Consider the following 14,849-nt stretch of genomic DNA (forward strand, 5'->3'; position numbering starts at 1 on the left):
GTCAGCGTGATGGGGTGTTGCTTCTACCAGCGCGGCTGGTAAGGGCAAGAAAGGTGGCCAACCACGAGAAGGCGTCGACTGCACCAATTCGGAGAAGTCTACCGAACTTCTTACTGAATGGTAGTTTAGGGAGCGTTTCCACATTCCAATGACCTTGCCATTCGCTTGATGGATGGTGGCCCCGTGCCTACTGAAAAGGAGTCATTCAATGCCATCGTTTTCAGCAAAGAGCAATTCAATGTCGGGCTCCGCTTCCCTCTTCCTTCACTTTTTAGGTAGTTTCTTCACTTTGTAAAGATTCATCCAGTCTTCCTTCATCCGAATGCAGTCAGAGTACTAATAAGGTGTAGCATTTTGGATATACTATTCCACTCAGACCTTTCTTTACTAGAGGTCCTGTTTATTTATATTGTTAAGATGAGCGAGAAATGGATATTCAACCTGTCCGCTCATATTCCGTCCCTTCAGTTGGTGATTGGGATTCCAGATTCCACCAAGGGCGCGACAAAGGGGCACGTTGTTTTTCGGGCCCTTGGGTTGGTTCACTCAAGCATCCACATCGAGAGTTCGTACCACACCGTTCGTTGGGAATTTCGCGTAGAGTAGACCATAACTCTTATCTTTACAATTTTACTAATTGTGGGATTGTTGCTGATGTATATTGCTTTGTGTGCCATAGAAAAAAAAAATGTCGATTGGTAGAGTGGGTGAAAAAGGCTTCTTTCGATCGATTCAACAAGTTATTTGTCATTTCTGCCAATGAGCAGCATCATCAGACCCTATTGATTGATCGAAACTTGCTAGCAGTGGTCCGGGAGTCATAGCCTTATGTTCTCCCCATCCTTTCCTGTCTTGCGCCTAAAGTTTTGGTGCCCAACGAACATCACGTATTGAGGGATCATCATTTCTATGAGAAGGCTTGAGCGGCAGACGAAAAGGCAAGGCAAGAACGACTCAATCAATGAGAGAAAAAACGTTAGGAGGGGACTCTAAGACAAGCTCCGGGTATAAGTGGTTCGACCACCAACTCTACTGCTCACCCTTCTACTGAGAGGAAGTTTGTTCTTTGGCCTACCGGGAAGGACTTGGACTTATCTTTATCTGTTTCTTTTCCTTCGCTTTCTACAGATGTAGATACCAATCAGGACTCAACTGGCTCGCCCTCCACAAGGGCCAACCTGAACTAGGAGCTTGAGTTAGTGGTGCCTTGCATTATCCTTGAACCCGAAGAGAAAGAAAAAATGGCACCGAACCTGAGGGCCGATTTTAAGAAGAGGCAGCGTAAATGCCTATCTAAATCACTCTCAACTAGTCATCCGTTTGCTAAGAGGACTCGTTCGGAGGACTCTCATGAGAAGCCGGTCCTAGATGCTACTACGGTGCAGGTGTCCCCACCTAATGTCACAAGATCCGGTCAAGAACTGGTTGTGAGTTCTTTTGTTGAGAATGATGCAAGAAAGAACCTCTATTGGTTACACTCTAGGTGACAATAATAATAACAAAGATGTCCTGATCAGCTCTCTTACTCCCAGTTGGGAGGAGATAGCGACATTAATGAAGCAGGCCCCCTACTTCACTGCACCTGAGCCCCCTTCAACGAGCATGGATGATTTCTTTCCACTCACTCGTCGATTTTTTGTTGATATGTCTGGTGACCCCCTCCTCCTCCTTGTTCCTATCGCCCCTCGCCTTACGTATGGAACTCCGAAATCCGTTCTTTTCTGCATTCAGCCGATACAAGAGTATACTACTGTTAAGACGACGAAAATGGTAAGACTTACCCCTCTTTAGTTTAAGTTTTCTTAGTGTCTGGCCTCTAACGATTACATTTAATGTCGTCCAAGCGGTGGTTCCTATTCGTAAAATGATGTGACAGCCATACTCTTTGAATGGCTGGAGGTCGTGGAGACTATGAGGAAATTTCATACCCAATGACAGGGTAGCAATGAAGAGCTCTGCATCTAGCTTGAGTGGGTAGAAAGTGACCTGGCAGCCGCTCAAAAAGCCATTATAGATGACGGTAAGCTGTTGAAGGAGGCGGAGGAAGAAAGAGAGGTGGCAATGACCCAAGCATGTCGGGTGAAAGAGGAAAGGAAGGCTAGATGCAAGGAAGTGGAGTAGGAGAAATACCAACTGAAGAAAGAACTAGAGGAACTCTGGGCGGCTTCTGATGCTCGGAAGAAAGAACTAAAGGAGCTCCGGTTGCTGCTGAAAAGAAGAAACTAGAAGAGGATTATCAGAAGCAAGTTGATGGTATGTTATTTTTCGACTACCAATGCTGTATGAGGAAGAATGACATTACTCGGGATATTCCCAACTATCCTTCTGATGAAGAGGATGCAATAATTAGTGGCCCTGCCCAAGGAGATAAAGATCTGGATGTAGTTAAGCCTTCTGATGAAGAGTATTGCATTTTTGTGTTTTTTCCTATTTTCCATAGCTTTATCCGGATATGACTTTGTAATGAACATTTTTTTTTATCTATCAATGCACACTTGTTTCTTTTTACTTGTGTCTTCTTACTGAATCTTCTTATTTCCTTAAGCACAATTTACTGGTAGTATTGCTTCAAATTGGATACATTCCGGGGGTGGAGCAAGGGTATTCCATCTAGCGTATGTAGATGGTAAGCCCCTAAGTCTCATACCTTAGATACAACGTAGGGTCCTTCCTCATTTGCTTAAAGTTTCTCGGTCCTTCTTTCGACCGTGTTCTCAAAGACTTTCTTGAGGACTAGAGTCACAGTCCTAAAAGCGCGCAATCGGGCCTTCCGATTGTAGTAGGCAATAGCTATTTGTTGATAGGATTCCATCTGAATGGCTGCATTCTCTCTTGCCTCGTCTACCGAATCCAAGTGTCTTTCAAGCTCCTGATTCTCGTTCCTCTGACCTTGGACGACCGTTCGGGCTGAGGGCATGCCTATTTCGGTTAGGATAATTGCATGTATCCAATGGAGAGGGCAAATGGAGTAGTCCCTGTTGGTCGTCTGGGTGTCATTCGGTAGACCCACAAGACTTCGGGTAGTTCATCCACCCATTTTCCTTTTTTTTTTTTAGCGCAGAGAATAAGGTTTTGTTCGTTGCCCTATTTTGTCCATTGCTTTGAGGGTAACGTGTTGTGGAATACAAATTCTTGATTTTTAGCTAGGAATAAAAGGTTCTAAAGGCAATGATGTTAAATTGTGGCCCATTATTGGCTACACTTGCCAGCGGGATTCCGAACCGGTAGACGATGTTTTTCTAGACGAACTTGGAAACGTCTTTATCTTTGATGCTGACATAAGCGTCTGCTTCTACCCACTTGCTGAAATAGTCAGTGGCTACAAGTAGAAACTTCTTTTGTGCGGTTGCGATGGGTAGAGGGCCAACTATGTCCATTCCCCAAAGTACGAATAGCCAAGGGCTTGTGATTGGATTGAGAACTTCAAAGGGCATGCAAGGAATGGGGGCATACCTTTGGCATCAATCACACATTTTTTACATAGTTCTCAGCATCTTATCTCATGGTGGGTCAATAGTAACCTTGTGAATGAGCACGATGCACTAAGGTACGTTTACCGATGTGATTGCCACACACACCTTCATGGAGTTCAACCAATATGTACTGTTATTCTGTATTGTTTAAGCACCTGAGGTACGACCCCCTAAAAGATAGCTTACAAAGGTTATCCTCGATCAGAGTGAAGCGGGCTGCCTACACCCGAATCTTGTGAGCTTGCTTGCTATCTTTAGATAGTTTTCTTTTTTGGATGTATGCCTCAATTTTGTTCATCCAGTTGATGCTTATTTTGATGATGCTGCATACTAGTGCGACTGCTATTGGCGATACGACTTGGAGGTAGACGAGCAGTAATATTGCTTCATTTACCGAGAGAGTAGCAACTATTCCAGCTAAGATGTCAGCTTGTATGTTGTATGCACAGGGGATTCTCTTGACAACCCATTTGCTCAATCTATCTAAGTTAGTTCGTACATTTGAAAGATATCGAGCCATGTGTTCGTCATTGGCTTCATATTTCCCCTGAATTTGCCCAATGACTAGTTGGGAATCGCTGCATATCTCCAATTTTGTGGTTGATAAAGTAAGAGTAAGATTCAATTTGAACAAGATTGTCTCATATTCAGCTTCATTGTTAGAGGCAGGGAACCCAAACCGGATAACCTGTTCTAATTGTTCCCCGATCGATGATTGTAAGAGAAGGCCTACTTCGGATCCTGAGACCCAGGATGCTCCATCAACAAGAAGAATCCAACATCCATTTTTAAGAGGAGCTGCAAGCTGGGATGGTTTATGAGGGATCTTAGCTATAAAGTCAGCCATGACTTGCCCCTTCATGGCTAGTCTGGGCTGGTATTTGATTATGTACTCACTTAGTTCTATGACCCACTTCAACATTCTTTCAGACAGGTCAGGTTTATGCAAAATACTTATGAGTGGTTGGTTTGTGAGTACAGTCACCTAATGGGCTTGAAAGTAAGAACGGGGCTTTTGTGCGGCATTTCTCAAGGCTAAAGTTGTTTGTTCCATCTTGGAGTATCGGGTCTCCACGTCAACTAAGGCTTTACTTACATAGTATACAAGCCTCTGTTCTTTGTTTCTCACCTAGCGAAATAGAACTGCGCTGACCGCACAATCAGACACTACTAAATACATGTAAAGTTGCTCACCGGGCTCAGGGATGCTCAAGATGGGATGGTTGAGTGAGATAACGTTCGATTTCTTCGAATGCTTGCTCATAGTTGTTTGTCCATCCAGTCGCGTTAGCTCGCTTTAGTGTGAGGAAAAAAAACCTTAGTTTGTCTGTGAAGTGGGCTATCAATCGTCTTAGTGCGGATAGGTGGCCCGTGAGACATTACAGTTCCTTCTTAGAACTTGGGATGGGTGTCTCCATGACAACTTTGATTTGGCTAGGACAAATTTTTATCCCCCTCTGTGTTACCATGAATCCCAAAAATTTGCCTGCGTTGACTCCAAAGACGCATTTGGCCAGGTTGAGCTTCATGTTGTACACTTTCATCAAGCGAAAAGTTTCTTCTAAGTGCTGGGCGTGTTCACCTTTAGTTTTGCTCTTTACTACAATGTCATCAATGTATACCTCCACGGTCTGACTGATTAGAGGTTTGAAAATTTTTATCATCAGCCTTTGGTAAGTTGCTCTAGCGTTTTTGAGTCCAAACGACATGACTCTATAGCAGTACAATCCGTGGGGTGTCACGAAAGCAGTTTTCTCCTCGTCAGGTTGGAACATAGGAATTTGATGGTATCCGAAAAAAACGTCTATGAAAGAGAGCATCTCATGCCCAATAGTGGAGTCTACTATCTGATTTATCCGAGGCAAGGGAAAGCTATCTTTAAGGCAATCGTCATTTAGGTTAGTGTAATCAACATAGACTCGTCATTTTCCTTCATTTTTCGAGACCACGACAACATTCGCCAACCAATCAAAATATTCTACTTCCCTAAAAACCTGGCTGCTAGTAGTTTGTCCACTTTGACTTGGATGATCTTTTACCTCTCAAGATGGAAACGTATAACTTTTTGCCGGATAGGGCGTGAAAAAGGTATGATATTAAGCCAATGTGAGGCTATTGAATGGTGGATTCCGGGCATATCGGAATGAGTTCACGCAAATACTTCCTTATTTTGTTGGAGCATTGCTTCGAGTTCTTTTAGTTCTTCAGGTGTTAGCAAGGAGCTGATATAAGTAATACGTTCATTGTTATGAGAGAGACATAAGGGTAGGAGTCGGTCGGCTGCCGGCGGATCCCTTTCCATCAGGCCCTGTAATTGCTATTGTTGCTCCATGTTTGTTGGTTCTGTGGGTGACTCATTATTGCTGGAGGATCCAGATTAACGTGCTATCTGGTAACTTTGTCGTGTGGCTAGCTGGCTGCCATAAAGGTTGATCTGTCCGTCATCGATTAGATAACTTACCATTTGGTGATACGTAGAGGGGATGACTTTCATGTCATGTAGCCAGGTGCATCCCATGATGGTGTTGAAAGGGGATAAGTCTTCCACCACTGAGAACTGCACATTTTGGATAACTAGTCCGGCCTGGACGGGTAACACGATATCTCCCAAAGAAGTGGTTAAGGCTTCATTGAATCCTAATAGTATCCACCCAGGGTTTTCTATGTCAAATGTTGGGAACCCCATCTGTTTGTAAGCAGACATCTGTAACAGATCAGCTGAATTGCCTAGGTAAACTAATATTCGCCTTACATCGAAATCGTTGATTCCCAGCGTCAAGATCAGGGCATTTTCATGGGGCTATAACACCCGGTTGAGGTTTACTAAAGAGAAAGTAATTACTCCATCTATTGGGCGCGTGCCCCCACTGGGCAAGCCAGGTTGGATGGAGCTAACTTGCTCTCTTATGGAAACGACTCGAAGTAACCTTTACCTATTCTGTTTAGAATTGTATTTCTCATCAACAAACCTTCCCATGAATTTAGTTGATTATGGCTCTAGGGGCCACTAAAGTTGTGGGGGCTTGGGTGGCTGGATTTTAGGTCGTATCCCTGTGTCTTTCCCTTGAGCGGACGTACTATTTCAAGCGCCTGACTGTTACTAATCTTTTTACTAAGTAGTGGAGACTTCTACATTGTTCTATGGTGTGGCCATGGTCGTTATGATAGACACATTTCCTACTCTGGTCTTGTTTTGTTGGATATGTCTTAATTGGCTCTAGCCATCTAAAATCGGACAAATCTCGGATCATGGAGAGGAACTTGTCGTATGAGATGTTGAGAAGGGTGAGGCTAGCTTGGGTAGGTTGCTGTTGTTTGTTTTGTCCCTTTCCAATTTTCCTGCATTGGTTTTCGGGCTTAGAGTTCCTGATTGAGTCATTCCTAGCATTTCGATTGGTGACCAGGACCTGCTGAGTAGTTGCGTGGACATCGTCTTTCAACATGGAGTACTTGTTTGCTCGCTTGAACAAATCGCTCATCGTTGCTAGATGTTTTTTGGCGAGAGACTCAAAGAAGGGTGTACCCGGACAAATACTTCTTTTAAAAATTTAAAGAACGATGTTCATGCTACAAGATTCTACTTGAAGCACGACCTGTCCAAACTTCTTCACAAATTCTCTCAATAACTCATTTTCCTACATGTTTATGTTTTGTAAGGTACTGATGTTTTGCTTATGTCTTGTTGAGCATAGATACTGTCCCACGAATGCCTCCGATAGATCTCAGAAATTATTCATGGAATTTAGCGAGAGATGGTGGAACCATGAAAGAGTTTGGCCGTGGAGGCTAGCTGGAAAGACCTTGCACAACAAGATGTCATTCCCTATGTCAAGGGTCATGAGTTTCCTATAATGCATGATATGGTCAAATGGATCACTGGTTCCGTCATACGTGGAAAACTTCGAGACCATGAACCTTCTTGAGGGCTCGTAGTTGATGATGTAAGGGTTGAAAGGCATGGAGAGCATGCCATCCTATCACTTACTGATAGAACCGAGGGGACCCCTGTTGGTTAAATCCCCCATTGGTTGTTGTGCTGGCGGATGAGGGAGCCAGTCTGTTATGATTGGTGCAGTCGAGGGACCAGGACATGCCTCCTAGGCCGTTACTACATGTGGTTTCCCCCCATACCAGGCATTTAAGGCCCTAGCCTTGCGCGCATTGCATCTGATAGTTGTGACTTCCTATTGCATCTCTTTTTTGCTAAGATGCGAGTAGAGTCGGAGCTTTCATCTAACGACGTGTGGTAGGCTGGTGGGGATCTCTCCTTAGGCTGCATTTCTTGTTCATTAGAGGGGAACTTTGCATTCCTAGGATATGATGCCTCATCGTTTTTCTTGGAGTTCGTTCACTGACTTCTAGGCTATTGGCTAGCTATGAGGAGGGCCTGATGAAGATACCTGGATACACAACACCTCGTTCTCTTCCCTGAGTCTCCTTGTCTCGTGGAGTAGGGCTTGCATTTGTCGCTCGCTCTCTCGCTGGCGTTTCTCCATACTCTTGCGTCAGTTGAAGTAGCCCTCGCTTCCTATGATTGACGATCGACTTCTTAAGGGTGTTGACATCATTATTTCGTTTCCCACAAATGACGCCAATGTTGATACCAAGTCAACTAAGGATGGAATCCTCCCTTAGTCGTGGCAGGGAAAGCTTGTGCACAACTGCTAAAGATTAGTTCTCTTCTTTCTTGCATAAAAGATGTCTGGACTGAGTGTCCGAACACACCCTCCAAAGCCAATGTCAGACCTTAAAGTGGGTAGGAACCCTTTGAGAGAGAGATGAGGGAGCCCTTGGTGTTGCGTACTTGAGTTCTATTTCAGTGGGTTCTTTTATAGTGCTAAAAAAAAAAAAGGAAAGCAGAGTAGTTCTGAGCTAGCGCCTTGACTTATGCTGCAATGATGACTGTGCAGTAAACGATAGGGCTCATTGCAATTGCAAGGCGGTTGGTGGTTGTGTCAGGCGGCATGTCATGACGCAGCTTGCCGTTATTTCAACCCGTTGGAGGGGTATGGGTGATGGACGGGAAGGTTCATTGATGCAGATGTAAGGATATTGAAAGTCCCATCAGTCAGTCCAGTTTCAGAAGGCTATCGTATGTCAAAGAAGATTTGGGGCTATCCGGAAGATGCGGTCTACCCAGTGGGCCTATATGATTTGGATATAATGTTCATGTAAGCCTTGGGGTTTTCCGGGTAGTGATGGAAGGAGCGACATGTGGTCTAACAATGATATTGCCACGTGGACAGACGTGTGGAAGTACACGTGGCAGACACGTGGGAGAAGGCCCTCACAAATATCAAACCCTTCACTAACTTATGACATTTTGTGAGCAAATAGAATCTCACCAAGCGAGGGAGACAAAGAAAAAGAAAAAGAAAAAAAACCTCCGGATTGAGAATATGGGTTCCATGCCATATGGGTTGAGGTCTATTTATAAGAGATAAAGATTAAAATATATTAAATATGAAATTGGGAAATTGAAAATTCTTAGGATTGACATTAAAAACAGGGGATATAAATCCAAAAGATATTTACATTTGTTGTCTTTCAACATTTATTGATTTAATGAGAGAAAAGATCGATTCCTTAAATCTCATACTTCCATAAAAGGTGTTTTTTTTGTTACAAGTATTACAAAATTTATTTTTCAAAATTATCACTTAAAAATATAATTTTATTTTAAATTTATAAATCATGGTTAAATAAACTTATTTTGAAAAAAGTGAATTTATATGAAATACTATAATAATAAGATAAACATAAAAAAATATCTACTATAAAAAAAATCTTATTTTGAAAACATAGATTTTTGTGTATAAATTTAACATAAAATAAAAGTAATATATATAAAGGGATATGTAAAAATATAATAAAATTTAATGGGATGAATACATTCAAGAAAAAAAATTTAATGAGACGTTTGAATTTTTTATATTTATTATTTAATGTTTTTATTTCATAGTTGAAATAAAAGTTAATAGATCATAACATTTGAAAATTGTAAATTATGGATGATATTTGAGTATAATTTTAATTAATAAACTAATAAAATAAGAAAGAATTATCCGAAGTAAAATAAAATACAAAGAATAAAATTATTTTAAGCAAATTATGATAATTTTTTAAAATTGAAATTAGAAATAATTTGTATCTATATTATATAAAAAAAGACTGAAATGTTTGTCAAAATTTTTTTCCCTAAAACCTCTTTATCATCCCGTTAATATGAGATTATGTTATATCATTGTTTTATTTAATTAATTCTGATAGTATTTCTTTTTTGTCAAGAGCACTTTAGAAATTAATTGATTTAGATAATGTTTATTTTTAAAAAAATTATCATAATTGAAATTAAAATGATTTTAATATGAAAAGTATTAAAAACAAACCTCTTTTTTATTTTATTACATAAATTAGCTAATTCTTTGCCTTCGGACTCAAGAAAGATGAAAATGAAAGGCCCAATGGGCTGAAGATTCAATGGTTGGGGGAAATAATCCTCTACTATCGTCCCATTTACATTTCACTCCAACTATACCTCCACCTGTGGAATTCTCATAACTTGACCAAACAGCAGAGCCTCAACTGCAAGGGCATTCCAACGTGGCAAAACAGCATTGGCGAAAGCCCCACGGCATCCAGAACTACCATCAACCCTTCTACACCCAACCCAACACGCGCTATTGCAGTCACACGTGGCAGATTTCAAAAAAACGAAAGCTAGGGTTTTTTAAAGGTCGGCAAATCGGGCAGGTTCGGGCAGACGCAGAAGCTGCCCGTTGGTTTTTTCACTTGACCTCCCTCCACCTCCCGCTTCTTCTGAACATTCGAAAAATCAATTTATATAACAAAGCTCTCAGATTAGGGCTCCTCTCTCTGCCTCTCTCTCACGCTCTCTCTCTTTCTCTTTCATTTCTACTGACAGGCTAGAGAGAGCAAAACCCTAGACGGGTGGTTCAAAGTTTCTTTGGTTCATTCGATTTCTACGCGGAGGTATCTTTTTTTTTTTTTTTCACTCTCTGCGTGTAATCAGAATCTAGGGTTTTGGATTTGTTGTTTCCGGACAGATCTAGCGTTTTCGCTTGTTTTCTTTGTGGTGGTTGTCTGAGTTCCAGGGTTTTTCATTTTGATGAAGTATTTTTGGTGGTTAGGGTTTGGCTTGTTGGTTCTTTCTGCCGCTTAATCTGCGGATCTTGACGGTTTTTGTTTGCTTTTATTTTTTATTTTCTATTTATTTTATTTTATTTTTATTTGTATCTTTTGTCGAGTTTTGATTGTTTGTTGTTTGTGGTTTCTTGGCTAAGGGTTTATGGTTTGGGTTGGGTTGTGGCTTTGCTTAATTTTATGGTGTCTGAGTGGAGTGATCAGCTGAAGGGGTTTTGAGATTTTGTCATGAAAGCTGGATGATTTTCGGGGGAAGGGGGTAGTGGTTTGATTAGGTGTCCTGATTTTATCTTTGATTAATGTGAGAATTAGGAAAATGAAGAAAATTGGTATTCCAATTATTTGAATCTGTCAAAACAGAAACCTCTGCTTGATGAGCTTATTACCGCTCCCTGGCTTAAATGAGGTAAATTTTATGTTTTATGTTTTATGTTTGTCTGGGAATCTGAAGTCATTGAATTTATATGAAGTGATTAGGCTTCTGATCAATATACTTACTCAGACATATGCGCATGCTATATTCATTTGAAAATATCAACCATTATTTTTCAGGTGAATTAAATATCCCCTAAAATTTGTTTTCTGCCCATGAAGATTTTCTGAGAAAATATATGCTTCACTTGTCAAGTTACTCTCTGTGATGTCTGTGAGTGTGAAGCCAACCAAGAGTGCGTTTGGGAGTAATTCTAAAAAGCGTTTCTAGCATTTCTAACACTTAAATGATAAAAATTTTCAAGTATTAAAAATATTAAAAACGCTTCTTACCATCACCACCAAATGGGCTATAACTATCTATTATGGTTGTGAAATCTAAATTACTTGATTTGGTCAATTTCATATATTCCACCAGCTCTTTCCTAAACAATGTCTGAAGTTTTGTTGGATTGTTTTCTAGCATTTACTTGCTATTCACATGTTAAATCATTTATTTCTTTCTACATTGTTTAATATTATCTGTTGTTTTTCCATTGTAGTGTGAAAGAAATGGCTGTTGAGATCACTCAATTTCTATTGTATGCTCAATCGGCGGATGCAAAGATCCGGACTGAAGCAGAGAGTAATCTTAGGCAGTTCCAAGAACAAAATCTACCTGCTTTCCTACTGTCCTTGTCAGTAGAACTCTCAAATAATGAGAAACCAACTGAGTCCCGTAGATTGGCTGGTATTGTGCTTAAGAATTCTCTAGATGCTAAAGATGCTGCTAGAAAGGAACATCTTGTTCAACAATGGGTGGCAATGGACATTTCCATCAAATCCCAAATTAAAGATTTGCTTTTAAGGACCCTTGGGTCATCTGTGACTGAGGCAAGTCACACTTCTGCCCAAGTAATTGCAAAGATTGCTTCAATTGAGATCCCCCGGAAGGAGTGGCCTGAACTAATTGGGTCTTTGCTTGTCAATATGACCCAGCAAGATAGGCCTGCAGCACTCAAACAAGCAACCTTGGAAACACTTGGGTATGTATGTGAAGAAATATCACACCAAGATCTTGTGCAGGATGAAGTGAACTCTGTTCTGACTGCTGTAGTCCAAGGCATGAACCTTGCAGAGCATAGCTCTGAAGTACGCCTTGCAGCCACAAGGGCTTTATATAATGCCCTTGATTTTGCGCAGACCAACTTTGAGAATGAAATGGAGCGGAATTACATCATGAAGGTGGTTTGTGAAACAGCCATGTCTAAAGAGGCAGAGATTAGACAGTCTGCTTTTGAATGTCTCGTTTCGATAGCCTCTATGTATTACGAGGTGCTTGATCCTTACATGCAGACACTCTTTGAGCTTACGTTAAAGACTGTTAGAGGAGACGAAGAGGCCGTTGCCCTTCAAGCAATTGAATTCTGGAGCTCCATCTGTGATGAAGAGATAGAGCTTCAGGAGTATGAGAGTGCAGAGAGTGGTGATTCTGGTCCTCATCATTCTCACTTCATAGAAAAGGCTTTGTCATCTTTAGTTCCAATGTTGCTAGATACTTTACTGAAGCAGGAAGACGATCAGGACCAGGATGACGGTGTTTGGAATTTATCCATGGCTGGTGGGACATGTCTAGGCCTTGTTGCCAGAACGGTTGGGGATGCTATTGTGCCCCTTGTAATGCCTTTTGTGGAGGCTAACATATTGAAACCGGAATGGCGTTGTCGTGAGGCTGCTACATATGCTTTTGGCTCAATCCTTGAGGGCCCAACCATTGAGAAGCTCTCTCCATTAGTCTATGCAGGTTTGGATTTTCTGCTGAATGCGATGAGGGATGAAAACCGCCATGTGAAGGACACAACCGCATGGACTCTGAGTCGTATCTTTGAATTATTGCACTCTCCAGGCAGTGGATTTTCTGTGATTTCTCCTGCTAATATCCAACGGGTTTTAGGGGTACTGTTGGAGAGTGTTAAGGATGCTCCAAATGTAGCTGAGAAGGTTTGTGGAGCAATCTATTACCTTGCCCAGGGATATGAGGATGCTGGAACAAACTCCTCTCTTCTCTCTCCATACCTCCCACAAATAATCTCTTCTCTCATTGAAACTGCTGAGCGCACAGATGGCGGTGACTCAAAACTGAGGTCCTCTGCATATGAAACCTTGAACGAGGTGGTTAGGTGCTCAAATATTGTGGAAACATCTCACATCATAGCACAGCTCCTCCCTGTAATTATGAATAAGTTGGGCCAGACTGTAGAGCATCAGATTATGTCATCAGATGATAGGGAAAAGCAAGGAGATTTGCAAGCTCTTCTCTGTGGTGTTCTCCAGGTTATCATCCAAAAACTGAGCAATACTGATGATACCAAGCCCATTATACTCCAGGCTGCAGATCAGATTATGATTTTGTTCCTCAAGGTTTTTGCTTGCCGTAGCTCCACAGTGCATGAGGAAGCGATGCTTGCAATCGGTGCACTAGCTTATGCGACTGGACCAAAGTTTGGGAAATATATGGTTGAATTTCACAAGTATCTGGAGATGGGTTTGCAAAATTTTGAGGAATACCAGGTTTGTGCCATCACAGTTGGGGTGGTTGGTGATGTTTGTCGTGCTATAGATGAGGATATTTTGCCATACTGTGATGGGATTATGTCCCATCTTGTCAAAGATCTTGCCAGTGGTGAACTACACCGGTCTGTCAAGCCTGCCATATTCTCCTGCTTTGGTGACATTGCTCTAGCAATAGGAGCACATTTTGAGAATTACCTCCATGTTGCAATACAAATGATGCAGGGAGCTGCTGGGCTTTGTTCTCAGATGGACACCAATGATGAGGAGATGGTGGAATATGGCAACCAGCTCAGGCGTAGCATCTTTGAAGCTTATTCTGGTATTCTTCAGGGATTCAAGAATTCTAAGCCCGAGCTGATGTTGCCTCATGCTGAAAAGCTTTTGCAATTCATTGAATTGGTCTCCAGAGACAGGCACAGGTACCACTGGTTACCTTTTCGGATTTTCATTCTGTCTGTGTTTAGTCTGTTCCATTTTAACTATCTTGATCCTGTTGTGGGGTTTGTAGGGAGGAGAGTGTGACAAAAGCTGCAGTTGCAGTGATGGGTGATCTCGCAGACACACTTGGTTCAAATATGAAGATACTTTTCAAAGACCGTACATTCTGTGCAGATTTTTTGGGTGAGTGCCTTGAATCAGATGATGAACAGCTCAAGGAGACTGCAACCTGGACCCAGGGGATGATTGGACGAGTTTTGGTTTCATGAGGTGAAGCAATTCCATTTGTTACCGAAATAGTTATAACCTTGGTGATTGTTATTTCTTTAGATGGGCCTTCCTTTTTTGTAGTTTCTAGTAAGGGTCAAGGGTTGTGGGGTGCTCTGGAAAAGTAAGGTCATGTATCCAAGTGTCCTTTGTATTGCCAGTATAAATTCTGAATCTGCGGGTATTTTATGATCTTTCTATGGGGTAGGAAAGGTCCTTGTTAGAGTGCAAGCATCAATTGAGGCCAGCTACTGCCTTGTGGAACTTTGTTTAGTTTAATGCATCCACTAATCAGTGGTTTCTTGAGTCATTTCTGATTCTTTCTTGCCAATTTTTCTTACATAGAATTTGTTGAATTGCAACCTGAACCTCCTGAAAAACAATTTTGAGATAGAAATGATCTTATAAGAAGAGAGACCCCTAGGGCTCTGCTGGTAGGCAATGCATGAACAAAAAATTAACCTCCCATTTGGAATCCATTGAAACATCAAGAGGGTTGCTCATCTGGCTAATGGAGCTTGA

General features: G+C 41.5%; 1 protein-coding gene across 2 annotated transcripts; it reads left to right on the top strand.

Annotated features, from left to right (window-relative positions):
- The first annotated feature begins 10,284 nt into the window (after positions 1–10,284).
- LOC117920212 (importin subunit beta-1) lies at positions 10,285–14,637 on the top strand. 2 transcript variants are annotated; one of them, XM_034837618.1, is made up of 3 exons: positions 10,285–10,466; positions 11,612–14,041; positions 14,131–14,637. In XM_034837618.1, the coding sequence occupies exons 2-3, from the start codon at positions 11,622–11,624 to the stop codon at positions 14,327–14,329; spliced, it is 2,619 nt and encodes an 872-aa protein (XP_034693509.1). In that variant the 5' UTR covers positions 10,285–10,466; positions 11,612–11,621; the 3' UTR covers positions 14,330–14,637. The 2 variants fall into 2 exon arrangements, with proteins under 2 accessions (XP_034693509.1, XP_034693508.1); XM_034837617.1 differs by lacking the exon at positions 10,285–10,466 and adding an exon at positions 10,745–11,043.
- Positions 14,638–14,849: the final 212 nt, after the last annotated feature.

Source organism: Vitis riparia, chromosome 8 (genome assembly GCF_004353265.1).
Source record: "Vitis riparia cultivar Riparia Gloire de Montpellier isolate 1030 chromosome 8, EGFV_Vit.rip_1.0, whole genome shotgun sequence".
In the NCBI taxonomy this organism is placed as follows: Eukaryota; Viridiplantae; Streptophyta; class Magnoliopsida; order Vitales; family Vitaceae; genus Vitis; species Vitis riparia.

What these genes read in the sequence shown, in the direction of transcription:
- LOC117920212 (XM_034837617.1), top strand. An exon ending in GTCTCCAGAGACAGGCACAG is followed by an intron (nt 14,042 to 14,130) that starts GTACCACTGGTT and finishes TGGGGTTTGTAG; the next exon opens with GGAGGAGAGTGTGACAAAAG.